The 19,212-nt window shown below is 43.5% G+C and overlaps 1 protein-coding gene across 6 annotated transcripts in view; it reads right to left on the reverse strand.

The window, feature by feature from the left end:
- The window catches only part of SUSD1 (sushi domain containing 1), a 55,255-nt gene extending 39,190 nt beyond the window's left edge, over positions 1–16,065 (reverse strand). Inside the window, exons 1-7 of one of the 6 annotated variants that reach the window (XR_011323279.1) lie at positions 15,562–16,058; positions 13,592–13,723; positions 12,197–12,352; positions 11,385–11,537; positions 9,883–10,059; positions 7,201–7,380; positions 5,003–5,182 (exon numbers count right to left, since the gene is read on the reverse strand). Coding sequence is in view for 4 of the 6 variants with exons in the window: in XM_069776595.1 (XP_069632696.1) it covers positions 5,003–5,182; positions 7,201–7,380; positions 9,883–10,059; positions 11,385–11,537; positions 12,197–12,352; positions 13,592–13,723; positions 15,562–15,643 (1,060 nt within the window). In the remaining 2 variants the exon portion in view is untranslated. Of the gene's footprint in view, positions 1–5,002; positions 5,183–7,200; positions 7,381–9,882; positions 10,060–11,384; positions 11,538–12,196; positions 12,353–13,591; positions 13,724–15,561 lie in introns of all 6 variants that reach the window. The other 5 variants (XR_011323280.1, XM_069776595.1, XM_069776597.1 and 2 more) reach the window with 5 other exon arrangements.
- Positions 16,066–19,212: the final 3,147 nt, after the last annotated feature.

A 19,212-nucleotide genomic window follows, 5' to 3' on the forward strand; every position in this document is an offset into this window, starting at 1 on the left:
TCGTCCTTTTATAAGAAAATCCTTCTAGACTGAAATTCAGACAACTAGATTGTAACAGTCTTTCAGGATAGGAGAGATGGTGTGTGGTGTTGGATTGTTGCATGCTGCCTCTGGAGCTTGCAGCTGGTATATTTGGTGCAACCCACGCCCTTGGTCTGCAGGCTGAAGATGTTGGTCTTGAAGAAATAGCTGGGTGCCAGTTCAAGTTCCATCACTGTTGCACTTGGCTCAGTTTCAAAGTCCATCCTTCAGTCATTTGGGTAATTCTTACTGTAATACCCTTGATATGGCATATAGACACTATAGATGTAACGACATACATCGGCAGGTTATTTAGCAGTTAAGTATCATACAGCCTAATTCACTGGCTATTCTCTCCCAAAATCAAATCTCCTTGAAGTACACATTGAACTTCCCCATCCTTCTGCATCACCCACCAAGTGCAGCCAGGTCCTTGAGCAAAAGCAATCCCTTGGATGGATTTGTCTCTGCTTGAGGCAGGACTAACCCAGACTGTCTTCCCTAACATACTCTTCATGCGTACTACAGGGACTTTATCTCCTTCTACAGTATGTGGAAGTCTTGGTTGGGTGGGGCCAGCCCGATTGGCAGATCCTCTAGTATTAACTAACCAGGTGGCTTTTGCTAAATTTGTATCCCAATGTTTGAAAGTTCCACCCCCCATTGCTCTCAGTGTAGTTTTCAGCAATCCATTGTATCATTCGATTTTTCCGGAGGCATGATAGGGGATGTGATATACCCACACAATGCCATGCCCTTTGGCCCAGGTGTCTATGAGGTTGTTTCAGAAGTGAGTCCTGTTGCCCGACTCAATTCTTTCTGGGGTGCCGTGTCACCATAAAACTTGTTCTTCAAGGCCCAGGATAGTGTTCTGGGCAGTGGCATGGGGCACAGGATATGTTTCCAGCCATCCAGTGGTTGCTTCCACCATTGTAAGCACATGGTGCTTACCTTGGTGGGTTTGTGGGAGTGTGATACAGTCAATCTGCCAGGCCTCTCCATATTTATATTTCAGCCATCACCCTCCATACGACAGGGGTTTTAGCCACTTGGCTTGCTTAATTGCAGCACGTTTCACGTTCATGGATAACCTGTGTGACAATGTCCATGGTCAAGTCCACCCCTCGATCATGAGCCCATGTATATGTTGCATCTCTTCCCTGATGACCTGAGGTATCATGGGCCCACGGAGACATAAATAGCCCACTTATGTTGCCAGTCCAGATCCACCTGAGACACTTCAATCTTGGTGGCCTGATCCACCTGTTGATTACTTTGATGCTCTTCAGTGGCCCGACTCTTGGGTACATGAGCATCTACGTGACGTACTTTTACCACTAGCTTCTCTAGCCAAACAGCAATATCTTGCCACAGTGCGGCAGCCCAGATGGGTTTACACCCGCACTGCCAGTTGCTCTTCTTCCATTGCTGTAGCCACCCCCACAGGCATTTGCCATCATTCATGAGTCAGTATAGAGATAGAGCACTGGCCACTTCTCTCTTTCAGCAATGTCTAAAGCTAGCTGGATGGCTTTCACTTCTGACTTGATTCACCTCCTCCTTCAGCAGTTTCTGCGACTTGTCGTATAGGACTCCATAGGTTGGTGCGATATTGCCGCCGGTGCACCGTTGTGGTAGCAATTGGCACCTGTTGTTCCTCAACCCTCAGCAACCCCACAACTGAAGGGTTCTCACAGACGCTGGGTGAGGTGGACAGCTGTTCAATTTCCTCCATCTCCAGTGCAGCTATACCAAAGGCCCAACGGTACCTCTTTGGCTCCTTGAAATACCCCCTCCTGAGGCAGTCTATGCCAAGGATGCACGGGGCCTCTGGGCCAGTCACAATGGGGTGTTTATGCCACTCATTCCCAGTTAGACTCACTTCAGCTTCCAATACAGTTAGCTCTTGGGATCCCCCTGTCACACCAGAGATACAGATGGGTTCTACCCCTTTATAATTGATGGCATTAGGGTGCACTGTGCACCAGTGTCCACTAGAGCCTTATATTCCTGTGGGTCTGATGTGCCAGGCCATCGAATCCACATCGTCCAGTAGACCCGGTTGTCCCTTCCTCCACCTGGCTGGAGGCAGGGCCCCTCTAGTCCTGCTCAGAGTATCTGTTACTCACTTTTTGCAAACGTGAATCAGAAGTCCCTTCAAGAGGATCAAAAATGAGATCAGCCCTTCTACTCTTTCTGGGGGACTGCTTGTGGGAAACTGGAGTGGCATTTTTCCAAGAAGAATCCTCTTTTGATTGCTTTTCCTCACAACTCACGTACCCATGCATCTAGGATTGAGGTAGGTTCTCCATCCCACTTCCTCATGTCCTCTCCATGGTCACACAGGTAAAACCACAGGTTAGCCCATAATGTGTACTTTCTAACTCCTCTCTCTTGGGCAGAGGAATGCTTACTCCTAATAGCTGCGATGCGGGCCTGTACAGGTGGGGAGGAGGACATATCCACTTTGAATTGCTGGAACTCCTGGGACAATTCCTCTAGAGCCGAGACACAAGCCAATAGGGAGGAAGAGAGACTTCCTTCGTATTGCTGGAGTTGGACACTCAGTTCGTCCACAGCCTTCTTTCCAGGACATTACTGCCAATGAGTTGGCATAGGCTGGTGGTGCACTTCATAGAAACTTCTGCCACATGGGTTGTGTGCATTGGACTTCGTCTGGATCTGTGGGTGACTGCCCATTTTCTGCATCATTATAAATCACCTCCAGCACGGCTAATTCCCTCAGGTACTGGATACCTCTCTCCATGGTGGTCCACTTGCCTTGGTAACATGTAACATCATCCTTGAAGGGGTATCTTTCCTTCACAACTGACAGAAATTGCCTCCAGAGGCTGAGGACTTGTGTTTTTCTCCCAATCGCCTTGTCAATGCCCCCTTCCCTAGATAGGGATCCCAGTTGCTTGGCTTCCCTATCCTCTAATTCCAAACTACTGGCCCCATTATCCCAGCATCAGAGCAGCCAGGTAACAATGAGCTTACCTGTGTGCCGGCCAAAATCTTTTTGCATGTCGTGCAACTCAGGGATAGAGATTGGGCGATTATTTCAGGTTCTGCCTCTTCCTCCTGCTCTCGTGATGACCCTGGCTCACTTTCATCCCTCACTAAGTGAACTGATTTCTTTGGGTGTTTCTTCTTCTGTATAGGGGCGACTGATACTGGCACAGGTTGGTTCTCTGGTTCAGCTGCAGTACCTGTCACCGGGGTTGGGGTAGCCGCAGTGCCTGTTGCTCTGTTTTCCCTCTGTTCCCCCTGAGGGTCCTGCCTAATATTAAGCAGTGTTTGTTAGATACTGGCCAGGGCCCAGCACAGGACGGTAAGCTGTGCGTCTCTGGAATAGCCACAGCATTTTCGTTTCAAATATTCTACCACATAATGAGGGTTCTGTGGTTGTTCGGGAGTGAACTTCCAAGCCACTGGAGGTGAGAAGTTCTCTAGATACCTGCCCATATCCTCCCACATGCCATGCCACCCATGAATATCCAGCCTTGGGGCAGATCTCTGGGTGGTATTCTTAAATAACTTTTTTATAGCCCTAAACAAGACTTGAAACATATTCAGGAGACATGGCACCAACAGCATGCTGGCTTGTGCATCCCAGGAATATTAAAAATTCTCAAAAGCTGTTGTAATTAGCCGGAAGGAGAAAAGGGAGGTGAACAAATGGGGGGAAGTATCCCCCCCGGACTTCCCCACAGATTGGGTGTGATTACCAATAAATTCTGATAGAAGGCACCCAAAGTATGGAAATGATATCACTGCTGCATACAGATACCAGCTTAACCTCATGACCAGTGATGTAATAATTTCATAAGTTGACATTACCCAGTATAGCAAAATGATAATCCTGATCCCTCTCCCAGAGGTGATATTGCAGGGAATACACAGAGCATATAAGAATTTACACAAGGCCACCATGTAAACAAATGAACCAACATTGTGACTAGTGACTATTTAACTAACATAAGAAATGCATATAACAAATTTGTTTTAACACACTCTGGCCAGATCTGTCGTTATCTCAACCCTTCGTGCCCCACGTTGGGCGCCAAAAAGGACTGTTGTGGTTTCAGCCCAGCCAGTAACAAAGCACCACACAGCCACTCGCTCACTCTTCCCCAGGAGAATCAGAGAGGACAAAAGAAAAAAAACAAAACAAAACAAAAACCCAGAACCTCATGGGTTGAGATAAGGACAATTTACAGGGACAACACAAAAAGAGAAGTTACAACAACAACAGTCCTAATAAAAGAATATACAAAACAAGTGATGCACAGTGCAACTTCTCACCACCCAGAACCTGACTCCGCCACTTCCCCCACCCAAAGCCAAGAGCTCCCCCCAAGCCCGCTCTCCAGTTATATACTGAGCATGTCGTCACATGGTATGGAATAGCTCCTTGGCTAGTTCAGGTCAGCTGTCCTGGCCGTCCCCCTCCCAGGTCCTGTCAAAATTAACTCTATCCCAGCTGAACCCAGGACATGGATCTAGGCTGGAAAGTCAACCATGAACAAATTTTACTTTGGGCATTATGAGAGAATAAAAAAAAAGGAAAAGGAGTTTTGAATTCCATTGCCCCTACTTTCAACGCAGTGCACTTTACAGTATTAGGCCCACAACGAAATGTCATTAAATGCCTTCTTATCATCTGGTGATGTCCTCCTGGCTTTTAAAGCTGAAGGTTCTCAGTGTAGTAATGAAACTTCAGTTGCATTAGTCCCTCTCTGTCTGAAATAAAATGCAAGACAGCTATAGAAAGATCTGTAGCATTCACTAGAAATTGTTGCATGGTTAATATTCTCTTCCATGACTTTTCCATCCTAAAGTACCACCATGTTCCCTACACTGTAAATTAGAAAGGGATTTCTTGCCTTCATCCTTCCTCCTGTTCCTACCTTCAGAACAGGAATGAGAAACTATTTAAATAGCATGCTCCACAGCAACTGCCTACAGTAATATTTACCTTTGCATATGTATGTAATATTCTCCCACGACTGATCCATTGTGCATTCTGAAAAATTCCTGTCTCCATTAAAATAATATCCTTCTTTACACTGATAGTACACTCTGCTCCATAGAGTGGTAGAGTTGTCCCAGATCATTTCTGTGTGTGGAATCAGCAAAGGTTTGCCACAGTCTATTTCTGGAACAACAAAAAATGGGTAACAAAACCTGAAAACGAAAATAGGCAAGGCATATCAAAGTGTTTAAGTAAGAGAGATGAATTGTCCCAGCAAGTAACTCTTCACTTTTTTTTCACTTCCTAGTAGTTTCTAGAAGTCAGGCCAGCCCTTTAGAACCCAGAATTTTGTGACTGGAGACTTTCTAGCAGGGTGGGGCATTTGTCCTTCAAGATGAACCATAAAATAAAACAGTGTCCTGTTTAGATATGGAGAACAAGGATCTCTAAGCAATTTTTTTTACAAATGGATCTATCTTCCCACAACACTCTTATCCCCCACATGCTATTCATTCCTTTATTTTACCTATCATTAGCAACAACATAGATCTGAAAAATGACACATGGTCCAAGGAGTGACATGGAAAAACAGCATCAAGAAGGTTATGTTCCTTTGCCAGTGGATTTAGTTCAAGCTTTGAAAAAAAAAAGGAGAAGCTGCTACAGACAAGCAGAAAGAGCACTTCTAGGGGAAAATGTGATGGATTATTCAGACCATTTTAGAGATAATTAGTAATTAATTCATTTGCTCAGTTGTTTTCAGGAGCTTCATAATAAAATTAGGGAACAAAAAAGAATAAAGAGTGAAGCTCAAATCAATGGAAGAATATTATTTAGGGTTAAAATGCCCTTTCAAATCCACAACAAACATTCCACCTCAATAAAAGATTCTGCATCACTTCACTTATAAAAAGTATGCAATGTAAGAATTAAAATCTTACCTTCGCTAAAGCTTATATGCAGAAAGCAAGTGCTTTTAAAACTCTTTAATAAATAATCTTAAGCAATTCTGAAATTCTACTAAAAAAAATGAAAACTAAGTAAAAAACCCAAATTTTATAGAATCATGATCTGTACAACCTTTAAAGGAAAAGTTAAACATATGTATTGCAATGGGCAATACCTTCACCACCATGACTACATTCCTTTTCATATCCCAATGTGTATGAATGTATTTATCTATTATAAATCATCAGAACAAGCTTTAGAATAACTAATGCACATGCAAAGAATATGCCTAACTTATAGAAGGACAGTATGTGATGAGATACAAAAATTACTGCTACTTAACTCCAGCTATCTGCCCACAGCCATCCTGTAATCACACTGAAAAGCAGAAATGCAAAGTTATGTTTCTGTGTAACACTGCAAACCTTCTATTTAGCCTGGTGACCCAGAATAAGAATATGAAAGAAGATTCTAAAAGTAGAGAGTGGTTGTAACATACACATTGCACATTCAAAAAAATTACTATGTTTGATGGCAATGAACCGAAGAGTCAACCCTCCTGGATCAAGCTGAAAAGATACTAATCATTCAGTGAATGGAAAACTGAAGTTGTGCTAATGTAAAAACCAACTGAAACTGTAATTATCCTGAGGTCACATTAATTAATAATATGTGCTCAGAGTAAAAATACACTAGAAATTTTGTTGGGCAAAATACTTTTTTTTTTAAACGTACCTTTGTGTTTCTTCTTATCAAGAAACTCGTTAGGCTACATTCTTCCAAATCATAGTAACATAGGGGATTTATGACTCATGTCAAACAACAATAGCATGCTTGAGCATCATAGTTTGCAACTGGAAACTGTCTGAATATGGGAATTTTAAGGGGATGCTACTGGCTAATAGTGGTTCAATTCCTGAGCAGTGGCTTTAACCACAGAGTAGATACTGAGCTAGAAAAATGGCAGCAATTTAGGCTGCATTTTCATCTCATGGTAATCCCAATGCCTGACATGCACTGGGATTTTCTCCTTAGGATGTTAAACTTTCAGCAATTTATTGCAACTTCATTAGCAACACAGATTAAAAAAACCTGTTTAATATATGGCTTTTGTTTTGTGACTGAACTTCATAAGCCAGAAGCCTGTATAAACTGAATGCCCAAAGAGGTTGTCTCTGACTGATGACTGCTATTTATTATGGTTGCTGAAACAGTATCTACGCTAAATAAATCTGAAGGCAGATTACATTTACCTTTGCACACCAAGTCAGTACCATCCCACTGTCCTCTGGCATTGCAGACTGCAGTCTGATTGCCGCTTGCAATAAAGTAACCATGAACGCAATTGTAAGTAACTTCACTTCCGTATGTGGTCCCACTTACAGATGCTGGATGCGCATTTAAAACAGAAGGTGGAACCCCACAATCCACACCTAGGGAGAAGAATAAAGAGGAAGATAAACTTGTTAGTCAAGCAGCAGAAGTAATGATGGCTGCACTCCTGTGAGTATTTCTTTCATTGTTACCAATGAACCCTCTTCTCTTGTGGTAATCCAACATTCCCTCATGTCCTCTGCAACATCCCCACCACAACTGAGAGTGCTGTAACTACTTCAGAGCTGCTTCCAATTAAAATTACTTCTCTCTACCTTTCTCTCAGAATGGCATGCTAAATCTGTGACTCCTTTCTCAGCCTAGCTGCTAGTATACAGAAAATGTCCTGGGGGTTTTTTTTAAACCTTTAAGACTCTCCTGCTTTTACAAACCTGATTATAGGTGGCAAGCTGGTTCTGTACCATTTGCAGTGAGCAACAGCCAGAGGGAGGCAGACGAGCAGAAACTGCCTTTAGGAAGCTAAATTTTAAAAGTGCACAAGGACCAAAGTAATGCAAAACCATAGAAAAGGTTACGACATACAATACAAAAGTTTGCTGTTAAAGCAAGAGTCTACATGGCGTACAAAATGCATGGTAGTAGTTGCTCTATTCACAAACATGCCAAGCTGTCATTTACAAATGCATAAAACAAAGAAGTCAAGTAGCACAAAAAAGCAATTTGTTTGGTATCATGTCCACTTTCGAAGGTAAGCAACCATCTAAAAGGCTTTCATGTTAGCATGACACCACACTCACATTCAACAATTTAACTACACCCCTTCATATACATCACATCTTCCCATTAAACTAGCCGACTTTTTATCTCAAGACAATTATTTTATTAATATTCAAGGGAAGCTACAATCTTCAAAGACACATTACATCCATATACATATATTTAAATAAAAAAGGGGGATCTGCTCCACTTACAGTACCCTGATGTTAGGTCACCCATCTTACCAAGTTTGATCTACCTTCAATGGCCAGTTTCATCATGACTATATAAACTAAACTCCTAAATTACCACAGAAGGAAGACAAAAGACAACCTTACCTGATTTTCCTGAAAAAGAAGACACTACACCTGGCCAGGAGAAATTCTTAAACTAGCAATAAAGACTTACCAGGGAAACTCTCAAGAGTTTAAAGAATTATTTAAAGGTGCCTTTACTACTATTTAAAAAAAAAAAAAAAAATCAGACTTGTTGGTTTTACAAAAAGAGAAGTCCTAACTGAAATCTAGGAAAAGAGCTTGCAATACAAAGCGGAAATAAGTTTGTCATTTCAGACTCATGGGCTGTTTCTTGGTGTTTGACATATTTTATTTCAATTAAACATGAGAGATGTGCTCAGCAACTCTGACCTGACCTACTGTTTCGACTGTAGAAATTAAAAAGAAATCACATGAAAAAACAATCACTGAAAAATATTAATAAAAACCAAATGTACCAACAACTCACAAGGACTGCATTCTACAAGCTTTCTGTAGGGACCTCTTGAGAATTTGGGCACGTCCTTTTTGTTTTCAAGTTCACTGTCCTTTATTTATTTTGGGGGGAAAATGTTATTTCAATAATTTTATTTTTTTTATGGCAGTAATTTAGTATTAAAATTGTTTTATCTTTCCTTTCTTATGAATTTTCTAGTGATATTTAATATTTCACTTTTCCCAGGCACACTGATTTAGCTTCCTTATTCTAATTTATTCACTTCCCATAGACACACATACAAACATTACATTTCTATCCACTCTCAAAGGAAAAAATAAAAAGAGAAAAAAAGAAACCAGGAAAGAATTAGAAACTGAGAGGGCTTTTCTATTTTCAGAGAAAGAACTCTCCTCACTAAGTGGTAATTTTCAGGATGACAATTCTCCCCTGTAGAATTGTTATACACAGCATAGTTTCTGTTAGCTAGTACTTCAAGTGTCATTAAACTAATACACAGACTTTCTAACTACTCATAGGAACACAAAATCCTGCACCTGTAAGCAGTAATATTTCAACACAATGGGCGATAAGAACACCCAAGCAAGTGGGAGTTTTGAAGATGCTCACAGGAAACTTAACATTTCAGAGACGTGAAAGTGTTTGCTCATGCATAAATGCTCTTAAAATCACAAAGGTTATCCAGAGATGAGGGGTGGTATGCCTCTCTTTGGCATCTACAGTCAACCCTTGGAAAAAACTCCAGAAGCTGTCAGAAGAATGGTTCTTTTCATGAGACGTCACTGATGCCTTCCAACTGCTGAGTTGGAAGTTCCCATGAAATGCTACAGAAGTCTAGTTGTTTTCTAGCCCTTGGTTCACAGGCAGAAGGACACATTGCAGTGTCTGTAAAAATGCAAGGACCAGCATCAAAAATGTCACTACACGAACAAGAAGAGATGGCACAGTTTTATAACCTGTCCTTTTCTTTTCTTCTGTTTTTTGCAAATTGCCAGATCTTGAAAAATTATCCTTCAGATTGAGGAAACAGTCTACAGTCTTTCACAAACACACTTCCCCATGCATAAACTCGCTTAATGAAGAATTTAAGAAAGATTTAAGACTCTTTTCACCTTTGCAGCTTAAAGTGGCAGGCTCCCAAGTTTCATTTGCAGTGCAATATGAGAACTTTCCCTCGTTGCTGTAAAACCCTTCTTCACACTCATAATGAACCGCACTTCCTGCTAGCAAGCTGTAGTTCCCCACAATGTAGCCATGCTTCACTTCAGGAGGGGAACCACATCCAATTTCTGCAAAAAGACTGGGTTAAAAGATCTCAGAGTACAAAAATCACAACATGCGATCACTTTAAAATGAGCTGAACTGGATGGTCACATCACAAAATACACCCAATCTGATAAATCTGGGGGCTCGCCGAAGGTGTAGAAGATAAGAGTTGAAGAGTTATACTTGCCACAATTGGAGGAAAACAGTGACCCAAGTATTGAGCTACATCTTTACTAACATACAGCTGGAGCCATTTATAACACCAAAGAGGAGACACTGCAATATGATGGTGCTTTGCATGTGCCAGTCTTGTTACACGAATGGCTGAATGATCCTTTAACACCAGAATAAAATTTCAGGCCCCAATGTACAGCTTTATTTCCCAGCCCATGGGAAAGTTGAAGCACAGCAGATAGGCTGAGATTAAATGGTCTGCCCCTCAATTCCTCCATCTCACTGAACCAGCCTGCATACAAAAGCTACATTGCTTCAGCACAGCTGCTTGACTGGGCTCTCTTGTCTGACTCCACAGGTGACACAGACACGCTACTTTACCACAGCACGGGGAGGGGGAAGTCAGTGAGATAAGCAGGGTTATCAGCAATTCTGGCAAAATGAAGCTGAACACTCCAGTTGGAAAAACTGGACAAACTACAGGTAGTGACCTTTACTGACAGCTCTTGCAATAATTCAGAAATGAGAGCTGGATATAATCGACGCAGTACCTTTCACCTGGGATGCCTGGGTTCACTACATACACTGACAGCTACAGCTTACACTGCTAGCACTTTGCATCTGTAAAAACCTACACTAGAGAGGAAAGGAGGAACGGTTTCAGATTGAATTTTTTATCTTGCCATAACAACAACAACAGAATAGAGCAGGTTTTTTTCCAGGTGGCACAATATGTAACGAATAGCTAAACTATTATTTTATTATTCCTCTCCCCTAGGCTCATTTCATTCATCTGACCTCTTTTACCAGCTATTTATCCTCTCTTCTCTTCCCCTTCATGCAGTGTGATTATGTAAGCAAGTGGATTATGCCACACTTCCTTCCTATTCAGAAACTAACTACATCACCTTCATGGCATTATTAAGCTTCTCTGACCCTGCACACCTGAACCACTGCTGAGAGCCTGTAGAAACCATATCTGGCATCAACTCTACCATCCAGACACCACTGCAGCAAACTGAAAGCAAGAAGAAAAAAAATCATACAGCAGGCAAAGTCCACAGACGGCAGCTTCTGCCCTGCCGACTTAAAAGCACAGGTCAGAGCAGACACTACTATATCATGTAAGATCTGTTTTTATGTGCTAGCAAAAACATCATCCAAAGACTCTCACCTTTGCATGAAACTATGTTCCCATCTGGATGAAAAGAATGCTCTCCATTTTCTAATTTATAACCATCATTGCAGTAACATTTGTAGCTTCCTTCAGTATTCACGCATCTTGCATTTTGACCACACAACCCAGACTGCTCACACTCATCGATATCTAAAAATTCAGAGAAAAATATATGCACTTCGTAACAGGGTTTTTTTAATTAGTTAATGTAAGACCCAATCTTAAAACAAATACAGCATTCTGTGAAGGGTTCTATGTAGCTTCTGATGGGTCTTCTGGGAAATAAAGGAGCTTATCATTGCCTGGTGTTCAAGCATCTGGAAGGAGGATACTCTCAATTTTGTAGCTAGCGATCTTCTGAATTGTTTCCATTTTACCTGACAAATAGTCTCTAATGTTATCTCCTGCTACAACAATCCCAGAAAAAGCCTATCTACAAATATCTTTATCAGTTACAACTGTTCATTGCTGTAACAAGGAACTGGCTAATATTCTAAACTAAACACAAATATGACATTTTGGGGGAAAGGTAAGTATCACCTTATTTTCTTTAATCTAGCTTCTTCTTCTGGAAAGATTACTGCTTGAATGTGACTGTGAAGCAATGATTTGTAACATAGCAAAGAATGCAAAATGGAACTAATTCGTAGCTGTTAGAACCTAGATGTCAAGTAAGCGTTTGCACCCACAGCAGAAAGTGCTCTGATATACTTTTAGAAAGTAAGTTCTAACGTGACAGGAAAAAAGATTTGTGCAGTAGAAAACTAAGTTCTGGATTCCTGCTGCTCAAGATTCTTTGTGATGTCTACCTGTACAGTTTGTGCCATCATTGGGAATAAATGTCTTGTTGTTGTTGGAGGCTCGGTATCCATCAAGGCAAACACAGTAAAAACTTCCGTGGGTATTATGACACAATGTATGATTTCCACAAATCTTGTTGGCTCCAATCTGACATTCATCTTTATCTGTCAGCACATTTAAAACACATCAGAGAGAGATTAGGAAAAGCAGATTATCCTCCCCTCCTCACTCATTCTTACGTAACCAGACTTCCCCTTACTGTTCTTCTTTCTAAGTTATTTGGGATGTAAACGCTGCTAGTAAGATGGAGTATTTAGACCAACAGAGGTTATCGTCCTGGATGAAACTGTGAATAAAGGTTCATGACATAGCTTGAGTTGATCTAAGAGCTGTTGAAACCAGAGGGCTCTCTCTCCGCTTCTGCTCTTCCTTACAGCATGCACCGGCTGCAGCATTTGATGGAGCTTGTGCTGATCTTATCCAACTCATTCAACTGGCAGAGAAGTAACATGGCAAAATAGGCAGCTTGCCTTCTCCCACAATAAGATAATTGAACTTTGTGCAGGGCCCAGCGGGTACCAGTGCTCGTGAAGGGAGGGGAAGAGGTGGAGTGGAAGAGATCAGAGGTGCAGGACCTTCCCCTTTAAGCAACGGTAAGCTATTACATACACTCAGACACAGCATTTCACATCATCCTTTGATTCACGTATTGATTTGTCATGTATGAGATAGTATTAAAAGGACACTATCAGCTACAGTAACAAAACAATGCTTAACAACACTTTTCATGTAACAGACATTTGCGCTTAAGAAATCTGTATATATGCACACTGTTATTAAGAACAGATCTTCAACTTATGAAATTAGTTTTTAGTTACCCAGTAATCTGAGATAACTGAAAAAAATCAGCAAAAATGCACTAATTTTAATTGTTAGTTTTATTGTCTAGTTTTCAGTTCAACAACACATAGGTTGAAAGGAACAATAAAGTAAAGCCCAGCATATTTAATTATTCTTTTGCTGAGGCTAGGATAAAAAAAAAATTAAAGAAACAATTCTAATACATTACATTTTAAAAGTAAATGTTTGACAAAACCCTACATTTTCTAAGACAAAATTAATTTATATCTGCCACTATATAGCAGAAACTGAATAAAATGGTTAAGTAACTAAGTACAACACAATATTTAGATCAAGCACAAGTAAAGTACAGCTCATGGCTAGCCCTTAGGAGGAAAAAAAAAAAGAAAGAAAAACAAGCCACACGTATTCTATGTTTTGGAAATTCTGCCAGGAAATGACAAAGCTCCTACTGTATTTTGAAGAATTCAGTAATATTAATCGAGAAAGAACATTTTAGGAACATACACAGTTTCTTACCATTTTACAAACAAGCAGCCTACCTTGACAATGGGTTCTTCCATTGCCTACAAATCCATAGTTACAGATGCAGATGCTTTTTCCTTCAATTTGATGACATGTGGCATGAATGTGGCAAGTTGCACAGACATCTGGAACTGATCTGTTCACAATTGCTTGAAGAACAAAAAGACACAATTACTTTTTTTTGGTTCTTTTAAAGGACCATAAAGGTGGTCTGGTATGGGTAACTGGCACAAAATTTAAAGTGGATATAAAATCCAGATTAAAATACATAGAATAAAATCCCATCTCCTCCCACCTCATTTTCAAACTTGCAGGAAAACCACAGCCATAATATTCAGAGACCAAAGATAAAACAATAAACAGAAAGGATTAAACAAACACTGAACAGTTTTCTCCATCTATCTTTTCTTTGACAACAAGCAAAACAGTTTTTCAGCAGTTAGTACGGCTTGCAAGACATATAATAAATAGCTCTATCCAATATTATTAATCAGTCCTCCATATTAATTTTCTTTCCCTTTTGTCTTGATTTCTGTTTCCTCATTTATTCTATTATTTTTTTTCTATTATTTACACATAGACATTTGGGTTATTTATCAATCTGTTTGTACCTTGTATCATCAACATGTATATGGTTTAAATGCCATTCATAACAATGATGTTGAGAATGCTGCCAGGAGGAAAATGACTTATGGTAAAGTCATTTTGGAAATTAATTTATATTAGAAGTAGTTTAGCAGCATATGACACATAACCTCATTTACTGTAATTTGATAGGGCTATAAATATACATGAAACTACAATACAATATGAACTTATTTCCTTATTTGTATTCATACTTTTAGTGCATTATGTGCATTTCTCTCCATTTTTTGTAAGCTCTTTTTGTTATCTTCACACATGCACTGGCTTTCCAAATGATAAACCTCAGAATGGATGGCTTGAAAGCAGACAAAGCAGGTATACGCTTGCACGCCTTTTAAAGGAATAATTAATACTGCACAAGCTGATGCTGTCTCATGATGCTGGACAGAGCAGTATGGAATTTTTTACTTTTCTAAGACAGCTAAGATTGGCAAGGATGGTGTGGTTCTTACAGAACGCAAGTCTTACTGTGGGTATCGCAGCTCTGGCAAAATTTTGCCTGCCTTAACACAGTGTCTACATACGTAACCATAACTGGAAGGAGAAGGCAGCTGAACACTCTAGCCAGCTTTTTTTTTTTTTAACACACCAAATTTATCAGTGTGATAAAACTGCCCTTCCACACGCACAGTGTTTCAGTTTTACTGACAGTGCATTTCTCAGTGCCTTACGACTCACTGGAAGCATCACAGATTCCTACTCCTAATTCTCAACGCTTTTACATACTTTTGTGCGTGCACGTGTTCCTAGTAACGACAGAAAACAAAAACTGTCAGCATGCAATGGTAGCCAATGTAGGTCAGAAAATTAAATTTAAAAACAGCCAGGGTAATAACTTTCTCATGATACCTCAATCTTCTGATAAGACATGGGAGTGTCCGCCTCAGATTGCTGCTCCGGCAGATAAAAAACGGTTCCCCACCACCACCACCTACTACGGATGACACTGTACGACTTATTTCCCCCCCGGTGACAGACCGTTTTTCACTCCGGCACTGAAGTCCCCTCACGGTTTCAGTCCCACCCAGGCGCTCCCTCAGGCGCGGCTCCCGCCCAGCCCGCTGCGAAACGTGCCGCCCGGTGGGCCGCCTGCCTCCGCCGCCACCGGCCCTTCGACGGCCCGCTGGGGCGGGCGCCCAGCGCCAGAGCCGCAGCCCTCCCGCCGCCGCCGCTCCCGCTCCCCTCGTCCCACGGCCTCCCCCGCCTTCGCGCCTTCCCCGCCTCGGCCGAAGGGCGCCGCCCTCACGGCCCCGCCGCCCTCACGGCCCCGCCGCCGCCCGGGGCGAGCGGAGCGGAGCGGAGCGGGGCCGGGCCGAGGGACCCGGGGAGGGGCGGCACTTACCCCGCCGCCGCCCCGCGCACTGCAGCAGCGCCGGCAGCAACAGCAGGAGCGGCCCCAGCGCTCGGCCGCCCTCCGGGATCATGTCCCCGCCGCCGCCGCCTCCGCGACCCCGGGTGCTGCGCGGCCCCGCTGCCTCCGCATCCTCCCCGCGGGGTGCAGGGTGGGAGGGGAGCCCGAGGGGAGGGCGAAAGGCCGCGGCCCCCGGGCCGAGGGCGTCGCGCTGCCCCTAGCGCCTGCCTCCCGGCGGGGCGGGGGCACCCGCGGGCGGCCCTTATCACCGCTGCGCCCTCGCCCCCCCGGCCCCCCCCGCGGCTTTCCCCTCAGCGAGGCCCCTTTCCTCCCTCGGCCGAGGAGCCCTTGCCCGCAAAACCGTCTCTCTTTTCTTCCTTTTTTTTTTTTTTTTTTCTCTCTTCCCTGGCACAACGCCTTTCCTTCCCCAGGACACCGCCTCGGCCCCGGCCAGGCGGGTGGCAGAGCTGATAAGGGCTGTTGCTGCTGGTAGCGGCCGGCCCTCACCCCGGCGCGGGGGAGGGGCAGGAATGGAGGGAAGGGTTGTTTATGGTGCCTGGGAAAGGCGACTGGAGAGTTACACCTAGTTGTAGGCGGCGGCTCCCCGGCCTCCTGGCCCGGCAGCGGTCGTTGGGTCTGAGGGGCACCTCCTGGCTGAGGGCGCTGGGTCCGAGGGGCACCTCCTGGTTAATGGTGCTGGGTCTGAGGGGCACCTCCTGGCTGAGGGCGCCGGTCCGAGAGGCACCTCCTGGCTGAGGGCCCTGGGTCTGAGGGGCACCTCCTGGCTGAGGGCGCTGGGTCTGAGGGGCACCTCCTGGCTGAGGGCGCTGGGTCTGAGGGGCACCTCCTGGTTAATGGTGCTGGGTCTGAGGGGCACCTCCTGGCTGAGGGCGCCGGTCCGAGAGGCACCTCCTGGCTGAGGGCCCTGGGTCTGAGGGGCACCTCCTGGCTGAGGGCGCTGGGTCTGAGGGGCACCTCCTGGCTGAGGGCGCTGGGTCTGAGGGGCACCTCCTGGTTAATGGTGCTGGGTCTGAGGGGCACCTCCTGGCTGAGGGCGCTGGGTCCAAGGGGCACCTCCTGGTTAATGGTGCTGGGTCCGAGGGGCACCTCCTGGCTGAGGGCGCTGGGTCTGAGGGGCACCTCCTGGCTGAGGGCGCTGGGTCTGAGGGGCACCTCCTGGTTAATGGTGCTGGGTCTGAGGGGCACCTTCTGGCTCAGGGCCCTGGGTCTGAGGGGCACCTCCTGGCTGAGGGCCCTGGGTCTGAGGGGCACCTCCTGGCTGAGGGCCCTGGGTCTGAGGGGCACCTCCTGGCTGAGGGCGCTGGGTCTGAGGGGCACCTCCTGGTTAATGGTGCTGGGTCTGAGGGGCACCTCCTGGCCGAGGGCATTGAGGGAAGGTGGCCACCGGCAGGTCCTCAGGCCCGCTGGGGCAATGCTGCAGCCCCGCGTCTGGAAGGGGCCCACGTCCCCTTGCGCGCAAGAGGGAGCTGGGCGACGGCTCTGCTGGCCCTGACTGCAAGCTTACCCGAAGTGGGCTCATCAGTTTTACAAGCGTATGAAAATTGTAACGGTATGCCACCAGCCCTTGGTACTTGAAATTAAGCAACGCTTTCTCATTGTAGGCCTTTGCCACAGTACAGGTGAATCCCAAAATTTTGGTTTTAATTGGTACCAGGAGCGCTGCCCGAAGAGTTTTCTGCTGCAGAAGAATGGTAATACTCCTAACGCTCACGGTCCTCATTCAGGTCTGCGAGTCTGAATTTTAGAAAGCTGCATAAACTTGTATTTATCTAGAAACGCAGTTGCCACAACTACAGTAGAGGACTGCCAAGGAGATGACTGGGGGAAGCCTAACACAAAGGTGGATTTAGACATCTTTGATGGGCTCTAATGAACTTCCTGAAGAAGTTTTGCTCATGTTCTATGTTGGCTTTACATTAATGCCCTTTCATGCTAACACAGTCAAGTCCTCCACCACGACTACATTTAAGTGACATAACCTGATCTTTTTCTGCTATGCTGTAACAACAAAGACCAAACAACCTGTGTCTGATTTTAATGGAAACAAAACTCGGTTTCATAAGACTATCAGCTTTATTGATTTACTTTTATTTATGTAAGTCGATCTGTTCCAGTGTTTTTTAATTACCGTTCTGCCTACTTAACCATGTATACATTTTTAACTGGCTTCTGCTACCTGTATTCATCTTGACCAGGTCACAGAGCAACCTGAGTCTTCAACAGTGGCCAGTTACATCACGGGTGACCCTGCTTTTGCAATAACACACTGCAGATGTCAGTACTGCATATTTCTATCTTAAATTACTGGAATTGGAAGCATGCATTCTCAATGGTGGTAAGTAGTTTGTCACTATAAGGAATGATTCAGAGAGGAAGTGTGCTGCACAACATATTAAAAATTATTCAGAAATCACATCTTTTCTCTCCCTTAGTAGCCCACCAAGTTGCACCACTGCGATTTCTACTGTTCCTTTCATAAAAAGCTGTTTATAAACACCTCACACAGCAAACAGGAAAGTATTTTTGGCAGCAAGCCTGAAGAAATAAATCATTATATTTATAAAGAGAACAAGTTAAAAAAAAGTAATATAAACATGCTTTAAAGAAAGTAACAAGGAAGTGTATCAGTTGAAGAAAATACAGGACTTAGACTGGAACAAACCTCCTTGTTTTGTTCCAGTCTAGTATGTCTTAAACAGCCAATTAGCTGCTGTTTAAGACATACTTCAATACTGAGTAATTAAGCTACACACAAAGGCTACTTCAAACTGCATATGTGTTGTTTGCACATCTAAATTCAAAGCACAGCCATAGGAAAGTGTCAAAATTATGTTGAGAGGTCATCTATTCTGTTTTTCTGCTCTACAACTAGATCAACTACGTAAATGATTCCTGACATACTTGTCTAACCTGCTCTTTATAGTGACAGTGATGTAGAATTCACAGCATTCCCAGGCAGTCTGTTCCAATACTTCACCCTCTTTGTAATCTGAAAATGGTACTCTGAGGTTCAACCTAACTTCTAGTTAAATTGTTAAAGTCTTTTTTTCAGTTCACAAGAGACTCTCAACAGCCTTCATGATCTGGAATCAGGTTTGAATCAGCCACTGAAATGAGTCACAGATCACCTGCCTCTGAGGTCACCTGCCCAAGTCCTGAGCTAATTTATGCAGAAAGACAATTAAAGATTCAGGAGGGTAGCACAGATCAGTCTCCCAACATGCTGATCCTTACGGCTTAGGCAAATTTAGCTTATTTCCTACAAAAATCTGTCTAATGAAAATACAGGATAATATCCACATAAGTTTTCTGTTGTGGATAGGATAAGGTTTTTAATCTTTTCACTGTCAAACTTAAAGGACCTAGTTTGTAATTACAATGTTTTCTTTGGCCCTAATAGCATTAAATCTTGTTACCCAGAACGCATCTGTACCAGTATTTGCTTCCATTTCTCTTCGTTGTAATAAGAAAACAGTTGTGATGGTCAAAGTAATTGAACTCATCCAGAGATACTTGGAAGTTTCCTGTGCAGTTTTTCCTTGCAGCTGTCTAAATGGAGATAACTGACAATCAGAAAGGCAAGCAGGATTAAACATCTCTTCAGTCATCTGTATTTGTTAT

Source organism: Haliaeetus albicilla, chromosome Z, assembly GCF_947461875.1.
Source record: "Haliaeetus albicilla chromosome Z, bHalAlb1.1, whole genome shotgun sequence".
Classification (NCBI taxonomy): Eukaryota; Metazoa; Chordata; class Aves; order Accipitriformes; family Accipitridae; genus Haliaeetus; species Haliaeetus albicilla.